At 38.2% G+C, this 20,609-nt stretch overlaps 1 protein-coding gene across 1 annotated transcript in view; it reads left to right on the plus strand.

Annotated features, from left to right (window-relative positions):
* The first annotated feature begins 2,293 nt into the window (after positions 1 to 2,293).
* Positions 2,294 to 20,609, plus strand: part of LOC139743056 (uncharacterized) — a 28,673-nt gene continuing 10,357 nt past the window's right edge. Inside the window, exon 1 of the mRNA XM_071653564.1 lies at positions 2,294 to 2,839. Within this exon, the coding sequence (XP_071509665.1) occupies positions 2,587 to 2,839 (253 nt within the window). The 5' untranslated portion in view covers positions 2,294 to 2,586. The remainder of the gene's footprint in view (positions 2,840 to 20,609) is intronic.

Consider the following 20,609-nt stretch of genomic DNA (forward strand, 5'->3'; position numbering starts at 1 on the left):
ATCAATAAAGACATGATTACAAAAACATTATATACATATATATATACAATATCGGTCACGATTACACTCTCCCATTGATCCGCACGCAGACACACACACACACACACACTCACACACACAAAAAAGTAGGCCTATATATATATATATATATATATATATATATATGCATATCATATAGAAAACTTTGAGCAAAGAAAATGGGTTTTCATCGGGATTCGAACCCGAGACCTCCGGATGACTAGACCGGTGCTCTACCGACTGAGCTATTGAAAGCCCTAGTTCGGTGTTCGTCCCAAACCCTTAATTCTCTTTGCTCGTGTGGTCAGAAGCCACAGTATGTGTATTTATGCCACACACACACACATTAACCTGACATAAACCAAAAGGATGTAAATCAACTTTGGAATAAATGCGAGCGATCACCGAAGCGATGCAGCTTTTTTATTATTTTTTTAAATATATACATACATGTATACATGCAAAACGGACTCGTACTATATTTGCCCATAATGTAAAAAATCAAAAATTTGATTAAAAAAATAAGTTAACCTCCTCACCTTTGCAATGTAAAATTGATGAATATTAACGGAGCAACTCTAGTAATTGAAACGTGAAGATGTGATTTCTTCTTCATGAATGTCAATCTAAAAAGGAACAGTATTGTTAGAGGAAGCAAGTTTTGTGTACACCAGCAATTGTTGGCCGACGAGCGGTACTGTGTCGTCATAATCTAATCTACCTGGCTACCAAAACTGTTGTGGAAAAGCATGTGAAACTGTTCAATTTACTAGAGGGAAATGAAACCCTATATCACCATGGACCCTATACGGTATAGGATCCATGATAACAGTGTAGGCCAATTGAGTGAATGCAGCAATACATAGTAGTAGTAGAACACATCAGAGATTTTAAGTTTGAGGGAAATCGCACAATCCGTTTAAAAAAAATTATTCATTTTTAAAGTTTTTTTTTCCGGATGAGAAGAGTACTTCTGATCAGTTCGTGACGTCATGTATGCACAACGATATAAAGACAATTCTAGAGAATTTCACCAAATCTCAGTTGCTGACATCAAAAACGAAGTTTTCTTATTACGGTCCAATGCTCTTACCTCTTTAGTGTCCAAATTCAGAAGAGTGACATCATTCCCGCTGCTTTCTGAAAGAGCTGATGAGTCAAGTGCTCTTTCAATTTCGCTAAAAAAGGGGGAAATTAAGTTCACAGTTTCTTAAAATTGTTGTCCATTGTGACGTAAGAAGTGTTGTAATGTTCCAATCCAGCGATGGCTTCACTAAAACTTAAAAAAAAAAACAGAAGTTGAGATCGGATTGTCCGATTTACATGGAGAGCTTAGATGATTTAATTTGATAATCATTTATTGGTGCATTTCCTCAATTTATACATTTGAATTTCTTTCTCCTTCAACGTGCTTTTCCTTTTGTTTTTATCTGAAGGTTTCATGTACAGATTAATTGTCACCTCTTCGAGAGGGGTTACGCTTGTGTGTGTTGAAAACGATGGTTCGTCTATTGTTTGTGTGTGTTTGTGAGTCTGTTTGTAAGCAACTTATTTATGCAATCTTGAACGTTGTGAAGAGATCCCAATGATGGACCAGGGTTACTTTCAGAGAAGGTCAGAAATTGACGGAAGAATGCACGATGAGTTTTGTTGGTTATCCGGATCAGTGCAGAAGGATAGCTTATGATAATTCATGATATTCAAGAGATACGTCGCAGCGATGTTTTTGTTGTGTTTTTTCTCCGTGCATGTTTTAGCTCAATTCTGTTCTATTTTCTTTTTCTTTTCTTCTTTTTTCTTTTGCAGAAATGCAAAACATGGAATGTTTTAGTAGCATTTGTCTCTTTGCGCCTGCAGGCATACCGTATTGATATTCGAGGGCGAAATGGCAAACCTCCAAACAGAGCGAGTGGAAACAACGAAAAAAAATTTCTATACCAAAGTGTTTTCCAGTGTTTTTCTGCATGTTCTGCGAAACCAATCTGTCGTATACATCTATCGCGAGGTCTCTATTTAGGCACAAATCCGAAAGCGATATCATATTATCCGTATGGCTGACCAGGATGAAAGGACAATAAATGTGACTTTTTTGTTTTGTTTTATCTGCCACTGAGAGACCCTCGAAAGAGAAAAAAAAAATGGAGGGTCGAAGGCCAGGGAAATGGTAAATATTGGTATACTGTCGCACCATCTGGCAATCATGCCATGATGTCATCCAAACGCCGTATCGAAGTGAGAGCTCGAACAAGCCACACATTTCCCCCAAATACACGCCGAGAGGAAACACGTCCGAGCACTGAAGTATGATACCGTTTAGATTTTCACTTGCCCTCTAAAGTGTGTTAACAGCGCAGGTGTAGAAACCAAGCTACAACGGGGGCATTGCGTTGACCGAGGAAAACAATCGTATTGTCGTGCGCTATAAAGAACAGATCAATGTTTATCGATTTCCGGTGAGTTAAAACTTTGAAAGACGTGTATAGGGGCTCTTTCGGAATGGTGTAATCCCCCGGTTTCGTCGTGTAATCGAAGATTTCTGCGTGGATTATCTTTTTTTTCCCCTCCCCAATGCACCCCTTCGCGATGCCTTCTATTCCTTTACATAAGATGCCCGTGTACGCTCCTGCCAGCGGCCGATCCCGACACCAAAGGTTCCGGTTTCTCCCGCGAAGGATGTGGCGGCTACGACGTCTGGTACATTCACACTGGCGTGCCCTGGTGGTCACGGCTCTCACGATCTCCACCGTCTACTTCGTCTTCGCCATCAGAAAGAAGGCGCTGACATCGTCGAGGACGAAGTATGCCAACCTGCAAGCATTCCGTGAGTACCAAAAAAAAAAAAAAAAAACTGTTTCTTCGCCCCACGGTCGAGAGACCGGACAATAACAACGCGGGTGGTGCATGTACATTTATGGCAGTTTATCGAAAGCTGTCACTTGGAGGTACAGGCAGGATGTGTCAAAATAATCTTTCTTGTGCAGAGCATAGTATGCAGTTATTTCTACGGATATCTGCGATAACAACACATGACGATTAATGTAAACAGTGTCTCGTGAGTTCTGTCCATATAATTTATGTTGCACATGCTCAATATGAGAGAGAGAGGTGATGGAACTCTTCCACCTCCCTATGATGAGAGTAGACCACCAGACCACGGAGCCGGGAGATGGGAAACTCGTACCTAATTGTAGCAGGGAGGTACCTGCTTGGAGTAAGTTCCATGCTCGTACCCAGTCCCCCTCCCCTTGAGTTGATCCTGCCACGGAGATACTAGTACCCGGTATCTTCTTCACCGCGGTCGATACCATTGAGCTAGTACAGTACATGATCAGAGTGTTATGACCACGAATACCAGGGAGGTGGAAAGAGTCTCTTTCCATTTCCCTGAACTTATTATACCAATGAAGGTGCGCTGTTATACCAGGCGTTGGAACACAGGGCTGTAAGAAGATTGGGATGTGGCGTTGCCAAAGCAACGCCTCCTTAGAATGATACCTGACCGAGTGACCTTTGCATCTTTGGCAGAGCGAGGTTCAGAATATACAGTACAGTGTACTACTAGTAATTACAGCAATTGCGCCGCAAAGAACTGGGGAGCTACAACTAGTCTGTGCCAAGGAGGTACTAGGCGAGCTCAAGTACCTCCTTGGTCTGTGCTATGCCGGAGGGTTACGAAGTCCGGATTGTGTGCGTGTGCGTGTGTGTGTCTGTGTATGTGCGCAGGGACGTGGAAATTTTAAAGAACAAAGTTTTCTTTCCACCTTCTTGGTGTGTATGTGCGTCTATATGATATTATAGCAATGAGCCTTCACTATCAAATTATATTTTCGCTGCTAACGAAACTGTATGGAAAGGTGGTTGCATTATAACAATTAGACAAGGATAGGAAAATGATAATGATAATAATGTTATGAAAAGTTTATATAGCGCCTAATACTTTTTTCTAAGTACTTTACAGACATAATAACACAGAAACAACACTGGCAATCAACAAAAGATACATATAACTTAATAAATCAATCACAAGTTCAAAATATCAATGAATTGTACATAATCGTCAGTATTTTTCTTCAAAATAGATGCGTCTACAGAAATCATTTCATTGAATCGTACCCGCACCGTGAGAGGTAATGGCTATTTATGAAACTGTCAATGAGTAAGTTTCTCCTAGTGTCCCTTCGCTACCTCCATTAGGAGGGGAAATTCTTCAATCCCGATCTTGTTTAGTTTCTATTGTTGTTATGTTGCTTGAACTCGATCAAAGTCACCTTATACATTGCAATTTGCACGCACCATCCTCTTCTCGTTAACTAAAACTTATTTCACTTCGCTCCTGCGGCCGCCCTTTCTCTATTTTTCTACGTAGCATTCAATCACTGACGCATGTCATTTCTTGCGGGATTAGGGCCCAGTGCGTTTTTAACAGTGGAATGTGTACCCAAGTAGACAAATTATTACCTTAGAAACCCAGCAAGGTCTGTAAAATTGGTTAGAGATTATTAGCTTATTAGATTATTAGATTTATATATCACACTGAAATAACACGAAAGAGGCATGAATGCACCCATTTGGCGCTGTCTGCCACAAATACATGGTTGGAATCGTTTCTTTCAGTGGTACTGAACAAACATTGAACTGTAACACAACCATAGATCTGCATAGCTCCATGGTATTCACATGGAGCTATACACGCTGTAAGGTCTACTGGTATTTAATAATAATAGTGTAATTGCTAATGAGGACGGCAATGAGATAATTTTGCAAGTAAACAAAAAACAAGTTCATTAGTGCGGGACGAACGTTCTGCAATATAGCTAGAGCATGTCACGCTACTTGCATCGGAGTTGTAAAGAGATCAAGCCATGTAAATGCATTTGTTAAAAGTATTGGACTGTTCTGGTGTTACTCCTAAGCATTGTGTCGGTGCGACACCGGCACAATTTTTTTAAAGGGTATGTAAATGTTGTATTATTAGATAGAACTACCCTATAACCACCCTCTCCCACAGTGGGCGTATAGAGTTGTAATAAGAGCTTGCTCTATGTGTACATACCATCACTGCCTCGAGTTTCAAAGATTGATTTGTTCAGGTTGTCTTTGGTAAATTGGTTCAAATCAAATGCAACGATCGACGTGTCATCAATATTGTTTATAAGACTTCATGGTACTTTATATAAAATTTCCATTTACTCGAAACGTTCACAAGACGGTTAGGGTGCGGTTAGGCTACTATCCACATACTATGCATGAAATGAAATCTGGCGAGGATGTCATCACGTCAAAAGTTTCCCACTTGCCGGCACGCAAATCCCCACTCTGTTTCCTTTGTGGATTTGTAAGACAAAGAAGAATACAAAAATAGAAAAACAAACAAAAAACAAACAAACAACAATACAAAACAAAACAAAAAGCAACAACCATATTAGATTCCTTGCATTAAATCATTGTCGATTGCTGATTACATTATAAGGGTTGAAACGGGCCTTATGTGTTGAATTATCGACCTGGGTCATAGGTCAATGATATGTTTTTGTGGGCAAACCAATTGCGGAGGCGCTGACGTCATCACATATTCAACTGGGGAAGCTGTACCTTTTGTAAATTCGTTATCTATGTATTTCAAGTCTCATTTTAACTATTCGGTTGTCATCATCTTCATTAGATTTCACCCTTTGTAGCCGAGACCCTCGACACTACACCTTTACCTCCGGGGAAAGGGGGTAAAGAAAATCAGAAATTGATGCATAGTGATGGTAATTACGAGGGCTTACCAAGTTGGGCGTGACAAATTTTTGTGTTCGACGTCCTTATCCTATTCATGCATATTGACTATATTAGCTAATGAACGTATCTACCGCCGCTCAGTATAGGTAAATGGGATCGGGAATAGACGGCATACGAGGACGCTGCTGTACCACTGTTTGTAGAACTCGGCTGGACCCGAGTACAAATACAGAAGACACGCTCATTAGGATGTAATATTCAACTTAGTATTTTGTTCGCGTAATGAGATACAGATGCTTGTAATATCCTCCTCTCCGCCTCCCGCTCCCCAACTCCCCCTTCTCACCTGACGCTCTCCTTCCCTCTCCCCTCTCTCCTCCTCCTCCTCCTCCTCCTCTCCCGCTCTGTCCCTCTAACAGTTGAATGTGCTTATCTATTAATCTATATTTACCAATTTACATACCATATCTATCTAAAAAGTAAAAGAAGCTCGGGACCTGATTGTATTGATAACGTTATTCTGAAAAATATAGCTGAGAATATTGTTGAACCTTTAACTTACATTTTTAATTTGTCATTAAGCAGTGGTGTTGTTCCGCTACGAATGAAAATTGCTAAAGTAATCCCAATTTATAAGAAAGGTAATAAGGAAGATATTAGTAATTATAGACCAATTTCATTGTTGTCATCGTTTTCAAAACTGTTAGAAAAAGTTGTTTATTCTAGACTCCTTAAATTTCTTGATTTTTATGATATCATTTCTGATTCACAATTTGGTTTCCGCAAAGGACATAGCACTTCTCAAGCAATTCTCTCCTTTATTGAAAAAGTAGCCAAAGCAGTAGATAGGGTTCATCACACAGTGGGTGTCTTCCTGGACCTCTCCAAGGCCTTCGATACCATTGATCATAAAATATTACTTCATAAATTATGTCACTATGGTATACGTGGCAAGGCCTTGGAGTGGTTCAGGAGTTACCTCTCTGATCGTAAACAGTATGTTTTTCTATCTGGTCAAAACTCCTGCAACCAATCTGTCACCTGTGGTGTACCTCAGGGTAGTTTACTGGGACCTCTTTTATTCATTTTGTATATAAATGATATAATAAATGCTTCTAATATTTTATCTTTTGTACTTTTTGCTGATGACTCTAATGTTTTTCTTTCTCATTCAGATCCTCATATTTTGGTGGATTTGTTAAATTCTGAATTAAAGAGATTGTTATGTTGGATAAGGTCAAATAAGTTGTCTATAAATCTTCTTAAAACTAAATGTATATTATTTAGTAATACTTTAAATAATCTTCCTAATAATATAAAAATAGATGATATAGTTATAGATGAAGTTGCATCAATGACGTTTTTAGGTTTGGTTATTGACAATAAACTTTCATGGAAGTCACATATTGATAGTATTTGTCACACAATATCTCGAAATATTGGTGTTATTAATAGAGTTAAATATTATTTTTCTATTCCCACCCTTTTAATGTTATATTCAGCTTTGATTTACCTTATTTGAATTATGGCATCATAGCTTGGGGGAACACACATCCATCATATCTCGACAGACTGTCCCGTCTCCAGAAAAAAGCTCTTCGAATAATTTGTCATGTTTCTTGGAGAGCCCACACCGATGTTTTATTTTCTGAAAACAAAATTTTAAAGATAACTGATGTTTATTATTATTGTCTTGGCCAATTTATGTATAAACTTTCTAATAATTTGTTGCCGTCTGTCTTCACAAGCATGTTTGCGAGAAACCGCTCGTTCCATAAATATCCAACTCGTCACTCAGATGAATTCCATCTGCCTTTAACTAGAACAATGTTTACACATTCTATATTTACATTTGCTGGACCTAAATATTGGAACAACCTTTCTAACAGTTTGAGGACATCTCCAAGTTTAAGTTCCTTTAAGAGTAATCTGAAGAAAAATATTTTGAACAGTTATAAGAATTGTTGATTCTTTATTGGTTGCAAAGAAGTGTAAAATCCAACCTTATATTCTATTGGAATTACAGCTAAGCGGCTCCATCCATCCACTACCTCTCGTGTCCTTCTATTTTTTTTTTGTCTCTTATCTTCACACCACGCATTAAGCTGCTTTCTCCCCCCTCTCTCTCATACACACACACACACACTCTCACACACACACACACACACACACACACACACACACACACACACACACACATACTATTTTGTTTCTCTCCTCTCTTTTCCGGCATGACAGCGACTTAGTGTAGTGTAGGGATTTGTTCAGGGTTTTTGTTTCGGACAAGTTAGGTTATAGGTCTTTTTGTCTTAGTTTCTTTGTTTCATCCATTTTCAATGCTTATCAGTCTATCGATCATATAATTTCTTGTATTACGTGTGGGGGGAATGCAGCCTACAAGCTCAGCTTTTTAGCATTCCTCCCCATTTCCAACATTTTCCTATACCTACAAGTTTTCTGTAAATTTATCCTTTACTTTGTATGATGAAATTTATGCACTGTATTCAATTTTTGTAATATATTTATATGTTTTTGTTGGAAATGAAAAATAAATGAATGAATGAATGAATGAATGAATATCTGCCTATATCGCACGATCTATATATGCCTGTAAAAAGACGATAATGCTATAGCGTAATAGTATAGTCGAGCGCTATATGATGATAGTCATTTTGGTATAGGAAGCATGAGTATCTGTTATGAAAATGATATCGATAACGATTATTTGGTCTTATCTCGTAGGTCTGCCTATCGTCCGTCCGTCTCTCTGTCTATCTATCCATCTATCTATTTATCTATCTATCCATCCATTTATCTATCTATATCAATCTATCTATCTGTCTATCCATCTATCCATCTATCTATCCATCTATCTATCTGTCTATCCATCTATCTCTATCTATCTATCTATCTATCTATCTATCTATCTATCTATCTATCTATCTATCTGTCTATTTAGGCCATATCTATAATCTATCTATCAATCTAGCTAGCTAGCTATTTAGCTTTCGTCTATCATATCTTCCTATCTGTCTGTGTAGCTGTAGTGTACAGTTGTATGTTTATAGCTTTTGACCTGAGGCTTACTCGTTCTTTGTGTTGATTAAAAAAAAACACTGATTCAGCGAAGCACAATGAAGTACAATGAGAGACCATAGGCCTATATCGTGAAGAATGGCAAATGCAACAGGTGTTGCATGAACCACGCCACGTCAAACCTGTCTTCAAAGTACAGTTCAGTGGCAATTGAGTCATGTTGTTGATAGAAACAAGCGATGGTGATGGCAGCGATAAAGAAGTTGAAGCGAGTTGTTATGACAAGCATCACCAATATTGCTTTAATGATGATGATAACCATGACTAAGATAGTATCACTACTAAGACTGTTGTTGGTGTTCACAACAATGACGATCAATGGTGACGATATAGGCCTTACTACACCTACTAAATAACAGGAGCAATATACAGGCCCTACATGCCGAAGTTGAGAAGATGTTATCATTTAATACTTCAAGCACATTCGTGTTATTGTGTTGTTTCCGATATTGTGTACATTATTGGATGGATTTGGCAAAAATTTTGCATTAGCTGCTATTTTCATAAATTAAGTATAAAAAATAGGCCTATATGATTCTCATCAGGGAGGTTTTCTCACCTACCTGTTCTCATGAAGGCACAAGGCACGAGTGCTACAAACACACATGCACAACAAACGCACAACAAACCCACGACAAACTTACACACACACACACACACACACACACACACACACACACACACACGACAAATACATCATCACACACTCAACCATATACCCCCCCCCCCACACACACACACACAGTCACAATGGATTTTACACTCAAAACACACTTGAGAGGGCCGTGTCTGAATACATCGTAGTTTCAAGACATTGACTCTTGACCTCCAGCGCTGATTCAATGACGAGGGGGTCAGCCCAGGGTTCTCCGATCTGCTGAGAGTCACATGAGAGTAGCGGGAGGCAACATCAGCAGAGAGGTCACCCAGGTTTTGTTGTCGTTCGTCCTACTACGTGCATTTTCTCCCCCCCCCTTTTTTTTTTGGGGGGGGGGGTGGGGCAGCGAGGTGGGATGGGGATGGGGTGGCGAAAAGTCTAGAGTCAAAAGCGTCTAATCGCGATAGTACAGGCAAAACAGAGAAGAGTGCAAATGCAATTGGATTCGTACATAAAATGAGAAAATTTTGAAATTCCTTGTATCTTACGGAGGTAACATCGGATACAAATAGGCTTACTTATGCTATATATTTGATTACGTCAGGTACTGATGTCACGGTCTGCTAATTTCACTTTTTATGAATAGATAATGTTTATATGCTATACCTCTCTCATAATATATTTCTCTCTCTCCTTTATCTCTCATGTCACTATTTATGTCATTAGGCCCTACATAGTCAATTGTGTGTGTGTGTGTGTGTGTGTGTGTGTGTGTGTGTGTGTGTGTGTGTTTGTGTGTGTGTGTGTAATCTCAGTCAGGAGAATGACTGAATGAGGAATGGTCGGTTAATTATGGGGGAATGGACTGTTTGAACCCTTACCTCAGCAAACTAAAATTGCAAAGAATGCGGATGTTACTATTGAAGAAAAAGATGTTGCAGATCGTAACGAAATTATTGGTTGAGAGTATACAAGTGACCAGGCATTTATTTTGCCTAACACGTAAAATCAATTTGCTAATGACCAGTCATTAGTAAAGTGTAGGCCTACTGACCAGTCATTATCACTTTCACGTCCCGGGTGACCGGGCGAGATTTTAATATCGTTGTATATACTCACGAAAATGGCTGCCACGGGGTATAAAACCTCTACATTTGAAATTCTTTCGACAAGGATCTGCCTCATAATTTTATAAAACAAATCATACACATCGCGTTGTTCCGGCATTAGTAATATTACCTACATTCGGTGGACCTACCTTCGAAACAGTCCAATAAAGTCCTCTGCTCAGCTAGAGCCTCGGGAGTGTCACTGCTCCAAAGGTGGGTAATTCTTACTAATGTCCTCACTGATGTGTTATGTGAATTGGAAATGCAGTTTGTATCTCCCGTGTATCTCGTTTAAACTCAATGGAGGTGTGATCAAACACGATACGTTAGAAATAGTATATCTATCATGTGCATAACAAGAACGAGATCAACAACAACAATAACAACAACAACAACAACAACAACAACAACAACAACAACAATTACAACAATTAAGTGAGTGACTGCAATCATCCTGGCGTCCTGAACTTGATGTTTCGTTTATTTCCTGTTTCAATAATTATAAAGAAATATATCTCTCTCCTTTTTTTTCAACGATTCAAATCATGGCGAGCAGAACGAGAGGTCGGACTGGGAGGTAAACCTTTCTATTGTTACGTCATTGGTACTATAACTTTTCATGTTGCCGTGGTTGTAGTCGAGCACATAACTTACAAGGTTGATTTTGGTGTGTGGTTCAGTTATAAGACAACGGATCTGTGACTTAACGGAACTATAAGGGTGTGCAAATGTATTATGTTGACTCGTGTAGATTCATGATGCCCTCGACATTATGTGCACAAATGAATTCTATTTATACTGACGAAAGACATGGCAGGGAAACACTCAAGCTATGCTCGGTCGAGTGGAAGGTGTTTTCTAAAGAACTTTGTTTATTTTTTCTTTAGCGATGATTGATAGATTATGTCACTCCAAGAATCTTGGTATGGAAGGTTTCTTTTGCTACGGGCGTATCCAAGTTGCAGGAAGTAAAACAGTACAATTATATTTATGAAATATGTTGCACATATTTAGATATTCTTTTTGGCACAAAAGTAATGATCAGGTTAATATGAATCAATACAAGTCAACATAATATATTTCACTGTATGGTCCCTTTAACTCACTTTTTCTAAATATATCATTATTTCATAATAAACCCAGATTTATGAGTTATGGTCTAAATAGACGGGTTTACTAACATTCAGACTCTATATGTGTATACGTTGTCATTATAACAAGCGATGCTCCTGCCAGCTACAAAAAGACAGAAAATCCACATGAATCCTTTCTCTCTAGGCTTGCCTGACATAGCAGCAATTACTGCTGAGCTGCCGAGTATTCGTCCTGATTCCGCAGGATGCTACCTTCAAAACATTAGCATCTCCTATCTCTCAATGTTCCATAGCACGAGAATATAATGCCCCCTTGATTTGGAATTATTATCTTTTTTTATTACTTTTTCAGGCCTGTAAGATGTTTATAACACCGCTCTAATTGCTTTTTAGAACCTCCCGAATATAGATGTGTGAATTTTGGCAGCCCTAATATATCATACACATAAAACGAATCCACGCAAATTGCGATCCAGGTAATGGCAAGTAATTAGCGGTAATAGGCGAACTGAATATCACGTGACCAACTCCGAAGGACTCAGGGGAGGGGGTTACATTCGTAGAGCAACCTATCTGCTGATCATAGGACTAATGGTGAATTTGCACTCTGTCCATTGCGAGATGGAAACGAGACCTCCCTGATGCACGACGTATTATAACAAGACACACTGTTCCCTTGAATCCGCTCATCCACGAGTTTGCGAAACGCACACAATCTTTTTACTTCACACGATATTCGTTCTGATCTTGAATGCATAATGATTGAACTACTCACATATCATATGATTTCAAGCCTTTGCACAGCTGGTAGTGGGCAAACTCTGCTGGACCGCACCTTTTCTGCATCTGCATACAGCACGTCACATTTCTAATCTTCACCTTGAAGTGAAAAAATAAACCCTAACTTATTGTTTTAGGATTCTATTTCTCTTATTTTACTATCTTTCGAGGGAAATGTTAGAAGTAGGGCTGCACTCTATATCGATCAATATTATTAGGACCTTGACTCTACGAATGACATTGCCATCCACTTTCAAGAAAAGTCATATGAATTGGGAGTCACTAATGGGAGATAAGAACGAATCAAAGCAGGAAAAATCTATTTCTATTTCTTTGCAAAAAAGAAGTTCTTGGTTTCGATTGTACTGAGCTTTAGTTCAGAGTCGCATTTATAAGTATAACTCATCGATCTCTGTATACTTATACCTTATTTATAGTCGAATGAGGTCGAAGTTCACAGAGGATTAAGTTTTAGAGTAAGTTTGGATTTCTTAATATTTCATATATGCCACTGTGAAGGAAGCTGTGAAATGGTATTAAACAGTCCCAGAACATACGGCTTTTAGTCCCTTGTGGAGGATGTATGAAAATGGTGTTTCTTGTCTGCAGAATCGATCAGCTGACCTCGAAATTAAAAACGAAAATAAATGAATAGAAATCCGGGATATTTTTCAATGGCCCACAACAGGTCATTGATTATTCACAACTCGTATTACGGTGCTTCGTTGCCCATATTTTATTGTACATCCGAGTGAAGCCGAAAACTACGGTACATTATGTTGTATGAGAGATACATGCTTAGCGAATACAACATAGCAAACATGCACAAGGCTGCCTATACGATATGGCAATGTACACACAAAACTGATCTAACGATTCCTAACGAATCTACGGATAATTATATCACATAATAGTCGTGTTGACTGATAGTCAGGAAATGGCCCATACACCTGCCATCTTCTCACGAGCCCAGAACAATGTGCAACTGCTTTTAGTCAATCGAAATCGAAATGCGATAATATGTGCAGACGGTCTCTCTTGTAAGGTCCTGGTTTCCTAGCATGCCTAGTCCACAGTGGTTTTGAGCTCAGACAAGGCGTTCTATCCTCATTCCATAGACATACGATACACTGTAAGAAATGGGTGTAACTTCGCACCTTTACCAGTGTCACGCTGGAAGCACCTTTACGGGTGCAACTTTGCACCTTTCAGGCCAGTTTGTACCGTTAAAGGTGCATTCAATGTGGCACTACTAAAGGTGCTCTCAGTGTGACAAAATGTGCAAAGTTGAACCTATCTGTCTGAGTAAAGTAGTAGGAGGGGAATTAAAACCTTCGGTAGCGTGTAGATTGTTCACTTTAAGCATCTAACTTTAACTAAGTGCTGACGTGGTCACCACTGGTATCAATGTTAGATAAGCGCAAGCATACAGTATATGGCAACCAAGACGGCTACACTTACTTTGCAATTTTACTGCAGCGTTCCTATATGACCATTTGCTTATACTATTAGAAGTGATAGGGAATCTTTCGTTCTATGGGTCTACGGGTCAAAGGTAAGAATGAAATGCTGACATTACACTATTTCATGCTGAAATTACGCTTAATGCTTTCTCCATACCCTTGAAACAATGTATTGTTTACACTTAGCGGTGAAATCAAACTTGGTTTAAATTTTTGCACTTGTATTAGCACACAGTGATTATATCGGGGAATTCTTGGGACATTGTGTCAAAGGTCAAGTGGAAATGGTAAAATTTCTCCTGTTTCCCATATTTTGAAAATAACTGAAAACATTGTCATGAAAATCCTTGTGTAATTTCCATAGAATGATTATTTGCCACTCACAATGTGAAATTGCTGTCTCATAATCATAACATATTATGTCAATATTCACTGCAGACCTATTTGGGAGAACAATTCAATATGGCGGAGGCATACCAGTCGCCATCTAGCTGCATTTCTAGAGTTTCGGGGTTTCATTCTCCTTCTGGACTTTGACTATAATGTCTCTCAAATTACACGTGGATCACATTTTATGATTGATAGTGTTCTACTGTAGGCTTTTGTGACAAAGATGGATTCAAATGTGTATGCACGTGAGTATTTGTTTTTCGCACTGATGTCTACATTTGCACATAATGAAAAAAAAAGTGAATATTGCTATTCTATTCTGGTCCTTTGTCTGAATCTCACTTCCCTTCGGTAAACTTCACTACCGATTGTTTGACTTTAATAAGTTGTACACACAGAGAAATTAGGGTTCTATTAGGGTTCATATTTTCACCCTACGAGCAAATCTAACTAAAAGGCACCTTATAGGGTTCGGGATGGGTGTAGGGGTGCAAATCCGAACCCTAAAGGGAGCCAAGTCTTAAGGGTTCGAATTTGGAACCATTCCATAGTCTTTCCCGAAAGCTGACATGTGGGTGTTGAATGGTGTTTGCTTGAAATGCCACACTATTTTTGGATATTATCGTATATTTTTATTTGAAAATATAACTACACGTTGTTAAAGAGTAACAGTGTCATCAGTAATACTGTACTAAAAAAATTACTACTTGAATTAAACATTTGTTTTTTCTTCTCGCACCGGGATCAAGAATATCATTTCAATGACGTTATCATAGAGTACACGTATTATGCGTGCACGCGTGGACCGTTCAGCACTTGGTCAATGGCAAAGCTAAAATCGCATGCGCACGTCACGCCGTTGGTCGCGCGGTATACGTACGTACGTGCATACTACTGACGTTCCTCGTTTGAAATGGACAGACGACCGTGAGGTTGGGATGATGAATTAATCTTTTTGATGAGCCAAACGTTGTGAGTAGATAGTTGTACTATAATTCCGTTGAAAATATTTCACAGTAATCGATGATGATATGTGTGAATTATGCTAATCGAATGCTGAGTGGTGAAAACTGATGCGAAAGAGTTGTATCGAGGTACATGTGTACTAACATGTCAGAAGTGCGATCATACATATCAGGTACATACAGTAAAGCATAGCGAATAAGTCAATGAAAGTGCACAGTAATACGGAAAGCCTCAACCAAGGTACTAACTACGACCAACAGCCCCATACGCATAGCCATAGCGTAATTACGCTATGCGTATGGGGCTGCTGGACGCAGTTACCAAGGTACGTACGTAAATAGGTGACCGGATATAGTCGCATCATATTCGTTAATAGGAATTATTACGTTTGAGCCGAGTTGAGGCTCAGTTGGATATTGGTTTCTGTGAAGTTGACACGAAGAACGATGTAGGCATGTATGATGTGCCTAATGAAGAAAAATAGCGTTCCTGGTTCATTTAGGAGAATTTAAGACATGTATGAAGATTGAAGTCAGAAAATTTAGGTTGGCCTTGACTCCTTGTTGTCTATCAATGAAAATAGAATGTGTGTTATAAATTAGCAATGCCATAGTCACAGAGCATAAGCAATGATACACGATATGTGAATTTAGATAATATCTACTGGAGAAGTTGCATGTGCTAGACATGACATAAAATAAGTCACACAAACAAGGTATGTAAACGGTAAATCACTTCATAAGTACAACTACTTGATCCCATACTTTAGCAGGTAGATATTCCAATATTGATTGTATGTTGAACTTTGTTTTATTCAATTACAGGTTGAGCCTTGCTGATCCATGCTGATGCATGGTGTTAGCTTGGTCTCATACTGGGCCAAAGGGACCTGTGATTATTCATCATCGAGTTCACTATGCATCAAGTTCAATAATGGTCTTCAGGATGAGTGATGCAGGTCAACCTCGAGAGACTGGTGAGCCATATAGGATGCCAGAGCTGGAGATGGAAGATGTTCAGGATGTCAATCCTGGTTCCTCGTTGAGTCAGTGTGGAAGCCATGCCAGTCCTTCTGAGAGTGATGGCCAGAAGGGCATACTATTTGGCAGCTGAAGCAGGTGCTATAGAAACGCATCAAAAACTAGAGCTCGAGGAGTTTCGACTTATGCAGCGTAAGATGAGATTAGCTATGAAGACCAAGCTGCCGGTTGCTGAAGCAGAGGATCAGATATACCTTGACTACGAGAACAAGAAGTTGGGAGTCGGCTTTCCTGTGAAAGCAGAGGATGAAACCTTGCTGTACCCAACTGAATGCGCCAACCAACCAGTACACACGAGTACACCGATTTCCCTGACTAGAGAAGTAGCAAAAACGTTATTTTCAAATTTTCTTTGACTTTTAGCAGATATAGTCCAAAAGCCAATAAGATCATCAGCATCATGTAGTATCCCTGAACCAGGTTTGATGAAAGCCCATCAATTTTTCCGTAGATACATCCGCACAGACCGGGAGACAGACAGGCAACCTGAAAACATATGCCTCCGGCACCATTCAGGGCAGAGGCATAATAATGAGACTCCTATGTCATAGGCTATGTCATGTATGTTTAAACCATATAAAATTTGAGACGGGTCACATTGAATCCCCCCCCCCCCCCCCCCCCCATTAGAATTGCTAAACACCACGGCTCTAGAAACATCTTTCCATTTTAATCCAGAAAGTAATCACCTCCCTGTTTTTAGCCGAGGGTGAGCATGAAGCCACTCCATGAAATGAAGATTAGCATTTTTTTTTTGCAAAATATATGTGAAAATGTCTAATTTCATAGATAACGAGAACTATTTATTCTGTCTTCTAAACTGTTGTCAGGTTATTCCCTTTCTTAGAATGCACTGGGCTTGAATATTTACAAGAATACTCTAAAGAAATATATAATAGAAAAATACAAGAGAACGAACTGGCAAATTACAAATTTAAACACAACCTAAAGAGAACTTGACTTCTATTCACTTTTATCTTTTATCTTTTTTCTTTTTTTGGGGGGGGGTGGATTATGGATGAAAATATGAATCTGCTAATGGATATGAAATACTCAAATTATGCTTTCCATTATATTTCATACTAGATGGGGTTAGTTTGTATTGTTCATATATCAGATATTTCTTCACCATCGATAGCCTCAGTGCTTCAATAACACATGCACACTTTGAATTGATTGTTTAAGTAGGGAACAAAAAAAAAATAAGTCACCTGCTGTTTTTTGTAGTAGACAGCCACACAATGTATGTCAATTTTGGGCAATCTCTGGCAATGCAATGTCATAAGTGGAGTAGCTTTGTGACACTTGACAGAAGCATGATTTTCTCACAAACCCTTTATGTATATAAGGATTGAAAAATAGAGTTTGTTCCAAAACCTGAGAAAACTCAACATATCATATCTACTTTTTTTGCATATAAAAGAACACTGGACTTCACTCTTTAAGAAGGCAGAAACTACATGTATTATCATTGCCCTTACATACGTCAGTGACTTGTTGAGGAAATGTGCATGTTTTACTTAAAAGAAAAAAAAAGTGAAATTATCTTTAGGTTTTCCTTGAATTGTTCTACGCATGTGACATCATAAACTCTTCTCACTCTGCTGCGACTGCACAAATGATTTAAAGATTATTAACTTTTGAACTGAATGTCCGCTTTTCACTTTTTTTACTGATGTGTTCTAATAGTATAAGCCAGTTCGGGGTACCAGTTTGAGCATGTGCGGAAAAAGGTTATTTGTACCGAGAGACAGGTTGGTTTTTTAATTTCACTGAGATAAGCATCTGTAACGCTAGGATTATTCATGGAATCCTTATAAATGGTGCCTGCCAGTACATCCACTTGACAGCAAGCCTGGTATTTGGCAATGTTAACACACAAAAAAAGTTTGTTAACATATTCAAAACAGCACTTAATAAAATAGATGATTCCCTAAGTGTTGATTGACGAACCATACTGGTCACTTCATCTACACTGGTTAGGTTCATTCTTTGTTTGAATATGAGTTCCATAAATGGCTATGGTGGGCAAGCTGCTGCATTATGTCACTTTGAATTGAGTGAAGTGCCTAACCAACTGAGAAAAATGAAAGGTCAGTTGTACCTATGTGCACATGAGCTATCTCCGGACTGGCTTATTGCTGCGCATTCACTCAATCCACATGTAGGTCTATATGAAGGTGGACTTGCCCTCTAACTCTGATTATAATTTTAAGCTTTCTTTAAGTAGGTTGTATAAAGTGCTGATATATTTGTGTAAGGTTTGGTGAAAATTAAGTGTTAAAATGATTGGAAGAGTTGTGAGACTGTAACATCAACACTTGAGGTATTTATCATGCATGATCATAAATCTCTGTAAAATATTGATGGTAATACATGTAGTAATAATGATAATGATAATAATAATAATAATGATAATAGTAATAATAATGATGATGATAGTAATAATAATATATTTTGCTTCTGATCATTATGCTTGTGATGGTGCCAATACCAATACCTGCTTTATGAATGTGAAAAATCGACTGCTCTTTACAATATTTTGAATGTTGGGGCTAAACTGCATACATTGTGTAATTATATTTATGGTCTACTGAGTACAATGTGCTTCTTGTTTCCATCGCTTGAAAAAACAACAACAATGTATCAAAAAAATTGTTTTTAAACTTGTCTCACAAGACATATTCCTTCCTCTTTATGTCCAGTTTGTCATACCACTGATTGGTTAACTTTATTTTCCCTTTCTGAGGTTACATTTTCTGTGGAATTGTTAATGTCAATTTGATGCAATGAAAAGTGTTTTCAGATGTGCTATTCTGCCCAAGATTTATAACTGGGACATATCTTTAGCTGTGTGCATAAAAAAGTAACCAAATTTAGATGTGCATTCTTCATTTTTTGATTCTTTTTTTTCACCTTTCTTATCATTGGTGTAATTGTATATGAAAAACAAAATGTGAAGTATACTAATTGTATAATGGCGCACATTCGCTATAGCTCTCAAGTTTGGAATTGGATGGAATATGTCAGTACAAGTAGTGAGTTTCAAATATATATGACAGAACTTTGCCATACCCTTCATTGTTTTGGCAATAACTTGTGTACGAGAAATCAGAGTTGACATATCGCTGTTAATGTCTAAGAGCGTCATAAAGGTGCTTTTGATTACACATAAAGGTGCTTAAGATGTACCGGTAAATTCAAGGTACATATCTATGATCCATTCTAGAAGTAGAAGGACAATGTGAAAGATATTTGTCACATAGTTTACTATTACTCTGCACAAGCTTCAGGGATTTTTTAAATAAAAAGAATTAGTGCTTTTTGTCAATGTGGTAACTTCCTTTAAAAGAAGAAAAAGTAATCATTTGATGGAAAGAACAAATATTTTTTTCTTTTGCAATGTACTGACCAAATTTCATACATTTTTGATTTACATTGCCCTTTTTATGACAAAAAAAATGCATCTCGTATTAGAATTTGTAGAAATACAATGTATATTTGATGTTCACTTTAAAGTAAACCATGAAAAAGAAAATCGCTGTTAACTTGTCCCTCTTCCATTAGACATATATTAAAATGTTAATAATTTATATGTAAGTATGCACTGTATTCATCATGTTTATGTTCTATTTGTTGTTGAATTGAAGTCTCTGACTTCATTTTTCGAAAGATTGTGGATTTAATTGACTGAGAAACTGTGTGTAAATCTATGCATGCTATTTTGCGTCATGTCTGGAGTGTTGCCTTAGGTAATTGTTTGTGAAGTCAGTGAAGGCATCCAGTAGACATTAGGTAATTGTTTGTGAAGTCAGTGAAGGCATCCAGTATATAATTATTTTGGTTTAAAAAAAAAGGTTATAATTTTCACCATATGGGGTGCAGAAAGGTAACCCTATATAGAGACGTGTGCAAATTGTATTGCATCCTATATTGCGGTGACTTTATCACCCCATAGGGTGCAAAATTACAACAATAACAATATGAACCATAATGGGTGCAGGTATGAGGTGCAGAAAGGAAACCCTGTATAGAGGTCCATATTTGCACCTTATAGGGTGTTGAATATAGGGTGCTAAATAAGAACCCCCCAAAATAGAACCCTAAATGGAGCCGCTGGTGTTACAACGATATGAACCAGAAAGGGAGCAAATTTGCACCTGAATTTTTGTTCACCATATGGGGTGCAGAAAGGGAACCCAATGTAGGGGTGCAAATATGCACCAGATATGGTGTTGAATATAGGGTGCTAAATAAGCACCCCCAAAAATAGAACCCTAAATGGAGCCGCTGGTGTTACAACGATATGAACCCTATTGGGTGCAGAAAGG

This window comes from Diadema antillarum, unplaced genomic scaffold, assembly GCF_040938485.1.
Source record: "Diadema antillarum isolate AM-2024a unplaced genomic scaffold, OU_Dant_1.0 seq00001043_RagTag, whole genome shotgun sequence".
NCBI lineage: Eukaryota > Metazoa > Echinodermata > Echinoidea > Diadematoida > Diadematidae > Diadema > Diadema antillarum.